At 41.8% G+C, this 14,336-nt stretch overlaps 1 protein-coding gene across 3 annotated transcripts in view; it reads right to left on the bottom strand.

The window, feature by feature from the left end:
- The window catches only part of TTC7B (tetratricopeptide repeat domain 7B), a 130,701-nt gene extending 119,488 nt beyond the window's left edge, over positions 1-11,213 (bottom strand). For 2 of the 3 annotated variants that reach the window (XM_048306977.1, XM_048306979.1), the window contains exon 1: positions 11,019-11,213. In XM_048306977.1, the coding sequence (XP_048162934.1) occupies positions 11,019-11,139 (121 nt within the window). In that variant the 5' untranslated portion in view covers positions 11,140-11,213. The remainder of the gene's footprint in view (positions 1-11,018) is intronic. The other variant, XM_048306978.1, reaches the window with a different exon arrangement.
- Between the last annotated feature and the right edge of the window lie 3,123 nt (positions 11,214-14,336).

Genomic DNA, 14,336 nt, shown 5'->3' with positions numbered 1-14,336 from the left:
TATGGAGAAAAACACTTTTTCTTCCATATACGCCAAATGGCATAGATGAAAAGAAGTACTTCTAGTATTTCATTTCTCTTTCCTCTGAATTACACAGCTGCAAGGAAAAAAAGTGCATAATTAGGATAAAATCTCCTACTACAATGATTTAAGCAAAGATGCTCAACCTCAGACTCAGGTCCTGGGGATCTGAATTTGAATAGGATGTATTTAGGAATAGGAAATACAGAGCAAAATATCTACAGAATCTGACTGGCCAAACAAACTTTAATCTTTCCTTGTAAGCAAGCAGATAAATCTAGAAGCATGTTATGTCACATGTATCATTTCACCCACTCTTCACCAAAATCATCAGTATTTCAGGTAATTTATTTCAGACTCTTAAAAAGCACAATTATCCAAATGCGTTTGTCATACATGAACTCCCTAATTAGCTTGGTCTTTGCATGTTAAGTGTTTTAATTAGTTAATTTTGGGTTACACAACTTTAATTGAGTGTTAATGTTCACCCATCAGTCCAGGTACAAATACCAAGTTCTGCTATTAGTACTTTCACTTGTTCAAAGCAGTTTATCTGCACCAGTTCCAGTTAAAATCCCCTAGTTAAAAGTGTCCCAGTTAAAATTCCCCTCCCAACTTTAAAAAGAGTTGTTTTTCTCATGTTCTCTGTATACTTTTGCAAATGTTTTAAGATGTGTTGGATGTATTTCAAAACTTATTTTAGGGGTTTCTACCTTGCTCAGAACCAGCTCCAAACCCCAGTTTCTAACAGCGAACAGCTAATTTTAGACCTTTAGCCGTTGGTCTGTAAGTAAGCTCCATGGCAACCTGAATCTTAATGAGGGCATGTTACCACTCTTACTCCAGCTGCTACTACCCCCCTGACAACGACGAGCTATTGGTAGACAGAGATAATCTGTCAAAAGGAAAGCACCAATCACTTAGAACCAAAGGGGTGTGCCATGGGCGGTCCGTGGGCGGACTGGGGCGGAGCAAAGGAACTATAAAATAGTGAGTCAGCCTCAGAGCAGGCGCAGACCACTGCAGATTTAGCTGTGGTGGGTGCCAGTGCTGGGCACTTAAGCCTTACTCCTATTTAGGAGCCTTCAATAATTTTTGTCCGACTTCTGGGTTAGCCAAAAGTCAGCCCAGCACTGCAAGTTTTCCACCGGAGGTCCAGTGCTGTAAAAGCCAAAAGATCTCCAATCCCTGCGTTCCCGGGAATATCTCTAGAGCCACTAGGATCCCAAATCTTGATATTTTCCTGATTTTTATAATTTTTCAGTTTTTCTGTTTTAATAAATTATTTTAATTTTTCTAAGAGTTGTCTCGTTCCTCACACGTTGAAGTCTGAAGATCATGATTATCATTAGTTCCAAATGAAGACACTGTATGAGGTGAGATTAATTAGATGAAGCATGGAGTTCTAAGAACAGAAGACACTGCTGCTTCAAGTGCCCAGTCCCAGAGTCCAGAAAGAAAGAGAAATTAAAAAACTCAAGTCCTAATTCACGACTATTAAAAAAAAACCAAAAAAACCCAGGGTAGGAAAGGGACAATGTGTAAAGAGGACAAGTATGAAATTTCCAGAATCCAAATGGGATCATACATTGATGTGCAGAATTCCAGGAAGCTGAGATTTGCTTTGTAAACTCCATTCTGGTGCTTCAAGCCTTCCCAGAGGGAAACTAGCTTGGGACTGAGAGAAGAAACTATTCCTACTCAATCCCTGAAACTCTTACTCTCTCTAAAGGTAAAATTGAAGGCTCAGAGTACCTGAATGCATGTACATGCTGCAGTATTTTATGACGATTTTTCCCTCAGACATCCTATAACCTTTTGGAATATCATTATGCCCAAATTAAAAAAAAAAAAAACAAAAAACAACCCAAAAAAAACCACTAAGGAATTTTATCTAGGAGTGGTATGCAGCAAGAAGGATCCCAAAGGGGTCAACTGCTCTATATCGTACCCAGACAAAGATTTCAGAGCGAGGTTTCTGTAAAACAGCTGAAAACAAGAAAAATCTTGTAGCCTCCCACAGGACATTTATGAAGGCGGCCATTTAAAAATTGAGCTTTCTTCCAGAGGAGGATCTGGAAATCCTGGATCCAGAACTGATTTCATATTCATGTGGCAGAAAAAGCATAAAACACATGTTTTATACCCAGGAACAAGTTGCACTTAAAGCAAAGACATTTGCTTTGTCCACAATGTATCAAATAGTAAGAGCATTGGCTTGAAGAGGAATATCAGTACAAGTCTCCAAGTACTCATACTTTGTGCTCGGCACTCAGTAACTCTGGACCAGGAGCTACTTAAATTAAAATGAATGCTAAAACTAATCTTAGATTTCTACAAGGTTTACATTAAAAACATGAAAAATAACATATAGATATACAGATGACACTTAGATTCCATCACTGATTACTTAGCAGCAAGAATTCACAGCATCAGAGGATGTCTGACACTGGAAGGGATCTCTGGAGATCATCTAGTCCAACAACCCTGATCCAAGCAAGATCAACTAGAGCAGGTTGCCCAGGATCTTGTCCAGCCAGACCTATGGAGACAGCAGAAAAGTATGCAGAAAACATGTGCAGACCAACAAGCACTATTGGCAGAAAGGCTGCAAACTGATGCAGATGATACTCATGTAAAACCAGAAGGAGAAAATACAGAGCCAGCTGTTCAAAGAAATTTAATTTTACTTACTAACACCTTTAATTATGTACAGTCATTCATTTCTCTGCCTCTTAGGTACACAGTGGGTATGGCACCTTTTTCCTGTGTAGCTATATAGTATCTACACAATTTTCCTGCTTGACAGCCAAAATTTGCTTTGAAGAAAAATATTATAGGCTTTCCAATCTATTTATGTATAGGCAAATTTACTTTCAAAGTACCACTACTACTGAAATTTATTTTATGATGACACATATTAAGAACAGAAAACTGTTTCAAACTATTTTTTTTTTTATATTCGAGCTCACCTGATTTCGTGAAATGTTAAAGCCATCAGAACAGTAAATAATCAAGCCAGGGCAGTCACAGTGTATCATCTAGAATACTGACAGGCTTATAATTAAATAAGATTTGGCCCATTCAGTCAAATGCAATGTAAAACCAAGAAATGAGTGTCATACCCAAGACTGGGAAGCACAGAGTGTGGGAAACAGGACCACCATCATCTTTGAGTATTTAACTGGAAGCAGTTCTATCAACCACACTAAGGGATAATGATCAAAATTTAGCTTCTTCCCATCTACGTTTTGTTTAGGTTATAAATATCAAAGAATGACTGGGAGAACAGGAAAGGCCTATGCTTTGATAGCTAGGAATTCATTCCAATCTTGCTTCTTGCCACGACTTATTTCTCAAAGGATAAAACGGTTTTTCGTTGCTACTAACAACAACAACAAAATACTAGAGACTATTTAGATAGAAGGCAAAAACCAAGCCATGGCATAAGGACAGTGGCTCTTGTCCGTTCTCTACCAAACAGCTATATTGCAGCACAGCACAAATTTGAGAGATGATGACAAAGTGATGTAGTCACAAAAAGATAAAGAAAATGATTGACAAAAAAGGAAATCACTGATTAATTTCCAGGTCAGAAGAGAGACATTTTTCATCTCTGGGGTGACCCAAAGCTTAGATTAAAGCACATAGATGAGCCTCTGTTCCCCAGAGGCAAGATCTCGCAGTTCTCTACCATTTCCAATTTTCTTCTCCTAGCTTTCCAGGTCCACTTGGGAAGGCTCAAGTAAATTCTTGAAAGATAGTACCCTACATCTGTCAATCTCAGAAACAATTGTCTCAGGTACATAACTAGCAGTGTTAAGACATAAAGTACCTTTTGCCAACTTGGTTGGTTGGTGTTTTGGTGGGGTTCATTTTTTGTGGTGGTTTTTTTGTTTGCTTGTTTAGTTTTTATTCTACCAGCTGTTCTAAAAACAATAGGTCTCTATTCTGCCTTTCCTTGAACCCAGCTCTAATGCAGTGCCATTAAAGCCTTGATTAATGCACACCATTTTCTTCCCATTAAGGTAAAGAGACTGCAATTAAATAGTAAAAAGTAAAACAGAAGTGTAGCTGCAAGCTAAGCCCATGCAAAACTGAGTTTGAGATAAAGCACACTTAAAAGATGACCTACAACTTGTTCACATAATTAACTGCAGAAAAATATGGGAGGGCCTGTAAAGTGCTGATGTTTTCACATCTTGGTTGCCTTTGTAAAAGTTTTATGGAGATAAATCAAGTTACTGGTCTCAGGTGAGCTGCATTCAAAATTCTAGGAATAAAAGGGATTTCCCACCCACTTTTTGTTAAAGAAACACAGTTTACAACTCTAGATAATATGAGATTATAGTATAGGATTTCAGCTTATGCATACAAATTCTGAGTGGAATCATATCAATCACACACAGGTCATCAGTGGGGTGGGAACTTGCAGAAAGTTATGCAACACCTCCTGAAGTAACTCCTGAGCAACTGATAACATCACAGATCAGAGCAGCTACTAAAAGCTGCCACTATGCATTCTGCCACACATTTGCTCACAGCAGGGAAATGCCCAGATTCAGCATTCTCCCTCCACAGCCTGGAGCAGAGATCAAATGCTCTCCAATTATTAAAGGTCTGGCTACCCACCTCACACTATTAGCCAGACAGCCTCACTTCTTCCAATTTATCTCAGTATCCTGCCACTTCGCTTTTTACAAAGCTCACTCCTTATCAGTGCACAAATTAAACAGCGTTCAGTGAGGAGAAAACTGTGAAGAACTGAACCATTAAATTCTAAGATTTTATTCTTATAAAGACAGATTCATGGGGAGGAGGAATGGCCCAGATTTGGTAGGGAAGGAGAATGGCTCACATTTGGTACATACATCTGACCCCTTCTTTACTAACATGAAATTCAAACTCAAACAAAAGTGATATCAATGATCCTGAGTTTACGCTAATGAATTTATTTCCCTATAGAAAAGTTAACCATAACCTTTAACCCCTGAAGTTAGTTTAAAGGAACAGAGAGAAGCTATAATACAGATATATACCAGTATCTATTCACTGATAAACCTGGCTACTATTTCTTCTTGTAACTTTTAAACAAGGCAAAAGTGCAACCAACCCAACATTACTAAATGAGACATCCAATTTCTAAAATAATTACATTCATAATATATAGAAATATCCTTATAAATGTAAGCAGTTATAAGCCCCAAATATCCCAAATACTTAGTTCATTTCACTAAGACCAACTACATGCTTCCTCACAGTTCCCCTCACATTTGCCCTTCACTGGCTGCTGCTACTGTTCATTTTCCACCAGCTGTTACACTACTCAGACCCCTGTGCGAGGCAAATCAGCTTGGCAAGCCAGCAGACACAGCAGGCCCCAGAACAAGAAGTACAGAGTTTACTGCTGGCCAAGCAGAGTAATTGCCACCTCTGGTGTTCATCAACACAAGGGAGAGGCCAGGAACACATAACCAGGAGAAGCTGCATAGAGAAGAAGCAGCTTGATTAAAGGCAGGAAGAACTCCTCTACATAATAGCAGCATGCATTAGACCAGCTTGGTTACTTGTGAAATCACACGCTAGCATTTTCTATTCCAGATGACAACACAGTTGGAGTACAAGCAGATGATCCACATCATCACTTACACTGTTGTAACACCCCTGGCTATCTGAAGAAACAAAGCTGTCAGTCAAAAATATGAGAACACATCTAACTACTGTCACCACCTTTGCTCTTCATTCAGAAAAATGTCTGTCCTTAGTAAGCTTGTTCTGTAAATGTGACAGTGAATGCATCAGGAGGAAAACAAAAACAGATAACAAATGAAGAGTCCTTCACTTCTACTTTTGTGGACATGCAAAAAGGCACGTCACATGGTCTGCAAACTTTTCTGGTAGAGATGTCAATCTCTTAGGAAAGCTTTGCATATATAAATCGCACTACAAACTGTATGTTTGAAAACAAACAAATTTGGTAAACACCTTCTAAGTAGGGCATGAGTCCTAAGAGGTTTAGAAATCCCTTGTTTACTCTGAGGATAAGCTTTAACCATACATCTGAGGTCTTGTATTTCACAAGGCTGCAAAATGATGAAAACCGATGTTTCTATTTTTAGGTCCTACTTATATCAAGATAAGGGAGCAGCATAGAAGGTGACAAACAAGATTAGACATGTAAAAATAATTCATAATCTTTTGGGTTTGCTACTCTGCTCCTAACTCCTCTCTGTTCCATTATTCTGCCAGGCTAAGTATGAGGATAGGTCTAATAGAAGACTATAGAAACAAGGTGTTGAGAGGAAAGGCAGTCAGAGAAGTGATCACAGACAAGACAAATCACACAGAAATGGGATAGCAAAAGTACTAAGAAATTCACTAGGTAAAAAACCATTGTGTTACAATGTTGGTGTGTTTCCACCAGCAAACTTGATACCTGCAGGTAATGTTCTATTTTCACGGCAATGTCACAATGCCCTTGGTAGCATATAGATCCGTGAACTTCCTGGGCATCCATTCTCTCCCCACAGTAATGCAATATTTCACACTGGCTAAGGTTTCTACAGAATTACATCATTCTACCTCATTTAAACTATAAAAATTCACCCCCTCAGTGCTTTTCCAGACAGAGGCATACATCTCACTGAACTGGAGCAAGGTCACGTTCCAATTGCAGAAACAATGAATGGCCGGAAACTCCCGTGGAAATCCATGGATCCTTTATTTTATCCATTCAGCTTGCTACTGAACCAACCTAAAGCTTCCTCATTTTGTTTCCAAAGGAAGGAAAGAAAACACGAGAGTACTGATGCCCTGAAAATGCCCTGAACAGACACAACCTTCCGACTGAAGTCTATTGTAGACACTTCCTATGAGACACTACTGTTTCATCAAAAATACATAATGGCCTTGCAATCAGCTTTGCAACGTGATTGCTAGCTTCCAATTGTGTTTCTCAGTTCCAGGAGCACTTTGAAATACATTCTCATTAGTTTCAGATATTCAGCATTTAGTATTGTAACCTCTTCCAATATTCTGTGAGCAAGAAATTATGTACTCAAGGCATCCACTAACTCTCATGACCATGCTTCACCACCACACTGTTCATTTGCAATGTTAGACAAAATTCAACAAGCAATCAAAATTTCTTCAGATCATTTTCTTAGGAGCAACCTTTTTAAGTTAGTTAAACCAGTTGGGAACACTCACAAAGTTTCATTAATGAAAACTGCTCTAAGATTTTATTTCTAACAACTTTGGGTTTTTCTCAGTTCCATTCAAGAAGTGATACTCAGGATGTGAACACTGAACACTTGAGGACGGCACCAAACAGGTTACAGTCTATCCAAGGACTGCATCTCTGTGACCTTCAGGGCAGCATGATGATTTCTATGCCAGCTGCTACAGTTTTTGAAAAGCCTGCTGTACTGGTTAAAACTGGCAAGGTGCTGGCAGCAAAGGGGCTGCAGGAGTAGCTCCAGTGGGAAAAGGCCAGGGGTTGCCCTGCCCCAGGCCCAGCTGGTTCCAACAGTACCACAGCCAGACACTGCTGAGCCCTTGGCAAAACTGACAGCATCTCTGTGAAACTGTATTTAAGAAAGGTCAGAAAATGCCACAAAAGAAAATAAAGGAGAACAAAAGGAGTGAGAAATAGCAAAAAACCATCAAGGTCAGAGAAGGAGAGGGAGGAGGTGCTCCAAGCCAGGTGGATATGCCCTGAAGGAACTGTAGCGCGCAGAGAGCCTGTTCAAAGCAGGACCGCTGTCAGCTGGGGAGCTTATGCCAGAGCAGAGGAAAAACGTAAGAAGGAAGGAGCTGCAGAAAGAAACTATCTTTCACTGTGACCACTTTGCCCCCGGCACCACATGGGGAGGGGCACAGGAGTGAAGTTCAGCCTGGGAAAAGGGGGAAGAAAAATTGTGACTTTCATATCTTTCTTTCTGTCTCAGTATCTGACTCTATTTTAACTGGCAACAAATTTAATTCAGTTACTCCAAATCAAGCTATTTTGCCCAGAGCAGTAAGTGATCTCCCTGTCTTTATCTGAAGCTACAATCTTATCCTATCTTTTTCCTCTGCCCCTCTAAGGAAGGGGAGAGACTGAGCAGGGGGGTGGGCATGTGCTGTTAGCCAAGGCTAACTCAGCACCCTGCACATAACAGTTTTAACCCAATCTTTTAGCAGAATGCTGATGAAGCAAAAGCTCAAACCAAGATTTGTGTTACATGGCATGAATCTCAGTACTGCTGCTGAGTCTTGGTTCTGAAGTAGAGAAATATAATACAAACAGGCTAAGTGGCTAACAAATCTGAGGTTAAAGACCCTTTTTCATCCATCCATCTATCCATCCTTTGTGAAAAGCAATGCAAGTCACAAGCTTGACACAGAATACACATTTTCTGTGATTCCAGTTGTGACTACTACTTATAGAATAGCAAAATAAGTGACCAATTCATCAATATTTCTCTTCTCTCTTTTTCTTAAAGCTCAGCAAACTCAGAAAGCCTTTCAAATGCAATCCATCAGACACAGAAATTTGTTCTAGTGTCATTTTTATGCAACCAAAATCCTACCTAAACTGTCATTTATATTTGATCCACTGCCAGGTTTTATACACAGACTTCTATTAGGGAGTAGATAAGATCCATCAACAGAACTAAACAGGATAAACAATACAATAATCAAGTCCGCTCAAAATACTGCACCTCTCAAGTTCTGCATTTCATCAGAAGTACATACTATTGCCTTATGTATCCACACAGACCTTCATCCTGGGAGTTGTCATTGCTATTTCTTCCTTCATCTTATTTAGGCTCCAAACTTCAAGAGATGGGAACTTGCTAATGCAAAACACCCCAAATAGTAACTTGGACCAATAAACTTTTTGTCAAGTTGTCTAATCCCCAATTCCAAAAAGGAAATGTAACGGAGTCCTAGTAAAATAGCAGTCTATTCTTTTGCAATTGTGCAAGATGGAAGAGATTACAAGAGGCCTTCCCCAAAGGATTCATTCCCATCTGTGTTTAAAGAGCAATAAACACTATTCCTAGCAATGTTGATATCCTCAGTTGAAATGCTCCAGCATTCAAGAGTTGAAGCCAATTCCCTACACACCAATACATGGTCAGGATGAAGATCCTCTTCCCTACGCTTTTAAATCATTCCTATGACATATTGTTACACATTCAGGCAAAAACCAGATTTTTGTTATCCAGTCCCAAGTCAATTTGTGAAACTGAACATCAGTACAGAAGGATGCAGTAAGGTCCAGAGTACTTTTTCTTCACTTAATTGCTTCAGATTAAGTAACAAAAGGGATATGCATCAGAGTGCCTTTCAGTGCACATCTCTCTTCATGGGTGGAACACAGGCACTCCCTCTCCTTGGTAGTCTCACTAGCTGATAACCTTGGCCTGCAACCTGTTAGGTACACCCAGATCTGGAACACAAACTTCCAGTTTTAGACACTCTCAACAGCAGGTGCAGGTATTTCACTAAATAAATTATTCTCCTCCTGTGTTACTCCAATACAAAAGAAGAATCCCATATGATCACTTAGCTTACTCACTGTTTATGTTCTCAGTTAGCCAGACTTGGAAGCCATGCACATTGATTTAATCATTCATGTGCTGTCAGAAAGAGATAAAATCTGCATATGACACTTTCCCATATTTTAAAGATCAGAAAATGCTTCAATAATTTGTATTTTGACTGGTACAGAATCTAGAAGATGCCTTCATAGGAAAATCACTGAAGTGTAAAGTTATGCAGATTGCATAATCTTCTCTGATATGCTTCAGCTAGGTAAAAAGTACACAGGTTAGAGAAATTCAAGTCAAACTCTCAATAACATCTCCTGCCTAGCTCTCCCTGCCTGTCTGAAATACCTAAGTACATCTTGAAACTATGAAGATCGTGCTTCCCAACTAGACAGCAAAAACATGCCTTTGCTTGTAGTTGTCTCTAACTAGTTCATAGTCTATCATTCAATGATGCATGTCGTGAAACTAAACATACCTTCCATCTTTTCAGTCATATTTATTTTTAGTTAGCATAACACCAGTCTCAGGATCACCACTCAGTTGTTTTTAAGGCAAACACATATAATGTTACCTACTACCCATTTATTCATAAATTCTTTTCTCTTTGAGTCAGGCTTTTCCTCTTTTATTTGTATTTCTACAGAGCTGAATCTTGCAGTTTTCTTCCCCATCTAAACGTGCAAAGCTATCATTTCTTTCACAACAAACTTCCAGTTTGTTGTCAATGTTATGCCTCATCCTCTCTCTGTTAACTTATCACCTCTGAATTCGCCCCAAGTTCTGTCTTCACAGACTTGACTGCACTCTGAAAATACCTCCAGGTCCACCTCAAGCATATGAGTGAGCCCAGAGAAGCAGACACTATCCCCATATTTTCTGTCACACAGAATTAAGGCATCCGTGGCAAAGAGAACTTCCCTGTATCTCCCGCATTCATTACGTACTTCCATGCCTCAGAATGAAGCTGCGCTATATTGCTGAGGTTTGCTTTTAAAAGGAAGGACGGAAGCCTTCATACGACACGCTGTGCACAGACACTCTGGCAGTCACAGAAGGCAGAAGGACATTTAGGGCTTTATGCACGCTGTCAGCATGTGCGCCTACAAACTGCAGCGCTCGTGATAAACACCGGGCTGCTCCGCGCTTCGGGGCGCCAGTGCACAGGGCCGCGCTCCTGGCCAGACGGAGCGTGGCCCCCCCGGCTCCGCGGGGCTCCGTTGGGCGGGCACCCCAGCCCCGCGCCCGCGGGCGATGTGCGCGGCGCCTCCGGCCGGGACCGGGCCCTGGGCGGCTCCCGCCGCCCCCCGCGCCGCTCCCGCCCGGGCGGGCCGCCCCGACCCGCTGCCCGCCCCTCCGGCCGGCGGCCCCGCCGCCTCCCCCGGCTCCGCAGGACCCCCTCGCCGGCCCGCCCGGCTGCACCTGCCGGGCCCCGCCGCCGCCCTCCCCGCGCCGCACCGTTCGCGATGAGCTTGACCGAGAGCTGCTTGACGAGCTCGGGGATCCGCTCCCACTGGCACTCCGAGCGACACCGCTCGATCTCCGTCTCCAGCCGCGAGCCCGCCTTCCTGGTGGCCATGGTCGGGCCGAGGGGCCCCGGCGGGAGAAGGGGCCGGGGCGGCGGGCAGGGGGAGGCGGGGACGGGCTGCGGCGGCCCCGGGAGCGGCGGAACTCGAGCGCCGCGGCCGCGCCGCGCTGGCGGCCCCGGGAGCGCCGGGAGCGGCGCCCCCTGGCGGCTGCGCGCGGCGGGGCGGGGCCAGCGGCGGGGCCGGCCGGGCCTGGCGGGGAGCGCGGCCCGGGCTGAAGGGTCGCTCCGGCCGCCGGACAGCGCTGCCCGGGAACCCGCGGGAGGCGTAGGGAGAGCAGGAGGGGGCGGGAGAGGGGGAGTCTTCCTAATGCGACCGCCGCGCCGCTGAAAGTGCCGCTGGTAGCGGGCCGGTACCGCCGGGCTGCCGCGAGCACCGGCAGGAGCTGCCCCTCAGAACCGGCTTACACGTGGGGTGGGGATGGCACGTTCAGCTGATTCCATTCCTCCACCGGCGAGTGATGACCACAGACCGCCCCGCCTCTGCTACACTTGCCCCTTCCACAAAAGGTAACGCAAAATTAGTTCCTGCCCGTCTCCGGTCACCTCTTCGCCCACCTTGAAACCATTCACCCACGCTCTCTCGAGAGGTTTTAGTCCATTTAATGGCCCTCTCCCCTGGCTTTTCCATCTTTGTACCTTCACCGCGGTCTCTGCCGTCCCAGTAGCCGACAGACGCTTACACACCGTGTTCCAGACCAAGCAGACCCCAGCGTGGCCACCAGCTCCGGACTCACCTCCTCCTTAGTCAAAAACCATAGGGAATGCAAGGTACAGAGATTATGCCCTGTGTTTTGAGAAAATAAATGCATTTCCAACATTTAGCTGGAACAAAAACACTTGCTGAAACAATTCCGATGGTACTTTGTATCTTTATCAAACACTACATCACACATACGAGACACACAAGTTCCACAAACTTATATACACCTTGGAAAGCTGCTGCCATGACTGATTTTCACTGAAAAAGTAGCAAAAAGACCGAATTGGGGAAAAAAAAAAACCCCACAAATTGCTATTTACTTTTCACAAAATAAAGATACAGCCCACTGACAGAAAACAGGTTTTGCAGAGATATGGTGTATCTACATACAGCATGAATTCAAATGATTCATGTATCTCGCTCCACATCCTTGGGTCATAGTGCAGACTTGTATAATTAATTCTTTTCATCCACAGAAATGAGAAGTCAGTGAAGCCAAATTGGTTGAATTTGGTTGAGTTTGAGAGGATGACTGTCACAGATGATGATGAAGATTCAAAAAACAGGCTGAATGCAATTTTTGCTTTTACATGCATTGCACTCCTCTGGATCTAGCACATGTTAGTCTTTAAAAATTACAAGTTCATGAAGTCAGAAGTCAAATACGGGCAAATGTACAACTACTGTTCTATAAATAGATCCATTAAATGTAAACATGACATTGCCTGTGGGCATTTGGGAGAGTTGTTCACATAACAGAATTTCTAAACAATTGTCTGGTTCACATATTCTAGAGACAGATGCCTTCTGAAGTTTTGCTTGGTTTTGATCATCAGCTGAAACATGAGAAACAGGATGCATCTTTTTAAAGATCAACAATTTCCATTGAATCACTAATTGACCAGGAACAAACCCAGGCTTATACAACTAAAAGCTTGTTAGTGTGTTCCCCAGCTATACCCTCAATGTAATAAATATCTACTTCCATCACGTCTTGTTTTGCTTCCATCATCCTTAGACCATCACAGCCATTGCAACTCTATGACAGGCATGAAATGTCTTGTTCAGTGTTTCAGGTAATTTACTTTTCATTCCCAGTGTTATTGAAAGCATAACAACACAAAATTCAGATACTGTAATTTGCCTTTTTGTCAAGTTGCTTTTATGGCACCTTTAGGTTACAGTCCCATTTCAAACAAAATAATTCAGATTTCAAACAAAAAAATTTCAGATTTTAGAAGTGAAAGGAAATGGTAGCAGAACATAACAGTGTTTTAAAAATACAATGGAGTATTGCAGGACTGGAAAGAGGATTTAATAATGTAACAAAAGCAAAAGGAGAAATAAGTAATAAAGTTTTTTTGCCTACATGATTTTTCAGAAGATCCAGAGAACATCAAACTGATTATAACATGATTTTTTTACTGGAGAGAAAAGACAAGTTAAAAATGAGGGAGGAAAAGAATGATAATTCAAAATGTTTGATATTATAACTACTAGTTCTTTTACAGATAAGACTATGAAAACTAAAGTTTCAACTTTCTAAAAGAGCTAATTTGCCTATGAAGATTATTCATATTGATTCACAACAATTCTAGCACATTTTGTTAGCACTGATCACATCATTTCACTAAAAGCTACCAGCAAAATAATAGTATTAAAATATTTACATTACAGTTCATCAGGCTTATTATCTCAACAGCTCCTATTTATGAAGTGAGATATCTTTGCAAAAGGAATTAGCACATTTTAAAATGCTTAGAAAATCTGCTTTAACATTAATGAAGTTTCCATACACCTAAAACTGCTCTGAGAAAATTCCTTTGAAGATGACCCATAATGGAATACAATAATGGATTTGGAATGAATAGCATAAAAGTAACAGAGAAAAGAAGCATGATCCTGCATATTTGTCAGTTGTCCCTTATTTTTTCAACCTTAAACAAAGTGTTGGTTTCTAGAAATGGCCTATTTATTACACTGTTGGGGCATACCAAAGTATACCTGTACTTGGCTAGAAATAGTCTGCTTGTACAGTGAGGCAGCTGGCTAGCAAATATAGAGAGATACCTGGTTTCTGAAAAGGACAGAAATTCAAAATGCAGGAAAAGTAACTAAGATGTACTGGTCAACTATTTTGCCTTATGCCATCTCTCCCACTCCAATCCCTCCAAACACAGAGGGAAGAGAAATAATGGATTGTTCAGTGCAATTTCATGAGCTTGGTATGAAGAAAGAGGGCCTTTCACTACACAGTTACGCACTGCGGTGGTGTGACCCTGGCTGGATGCCAGGTACTCACCAAAGCCACATGATCATTCCCCTCCACGAGTGGACAGGGAGAGAAAATATAATGGAAGGCTCATGAGTTAAGGACAGGCAGAAATCACTCACTGATTACTGTCACAGGTAAAACAGACTGGATTTGCAAATATTAATTGAATTTATTACCAACCAATATTACCAAAATCAGAGCAGGATAATAAGA

The sequence above is a fragment of the Corvus hawaiiensis genome, chromosome 6 (genome assembly GCF_020740725.1).
Source record: "Corvus hawaiiensis isolate bCorHaw1 chromosome 6, bCorHaw1.pri.cur, whole genome shotgun sequence".
Lineage (NCBI taxonomy): Eukaryota > Metazoa > Chordata > Aves > Passeriformes > Corvidae > Corvus > Corvus hawaiiensis.
This window is presented reverse-complemented; position numbering and strand designations above follow the sequence as displayed.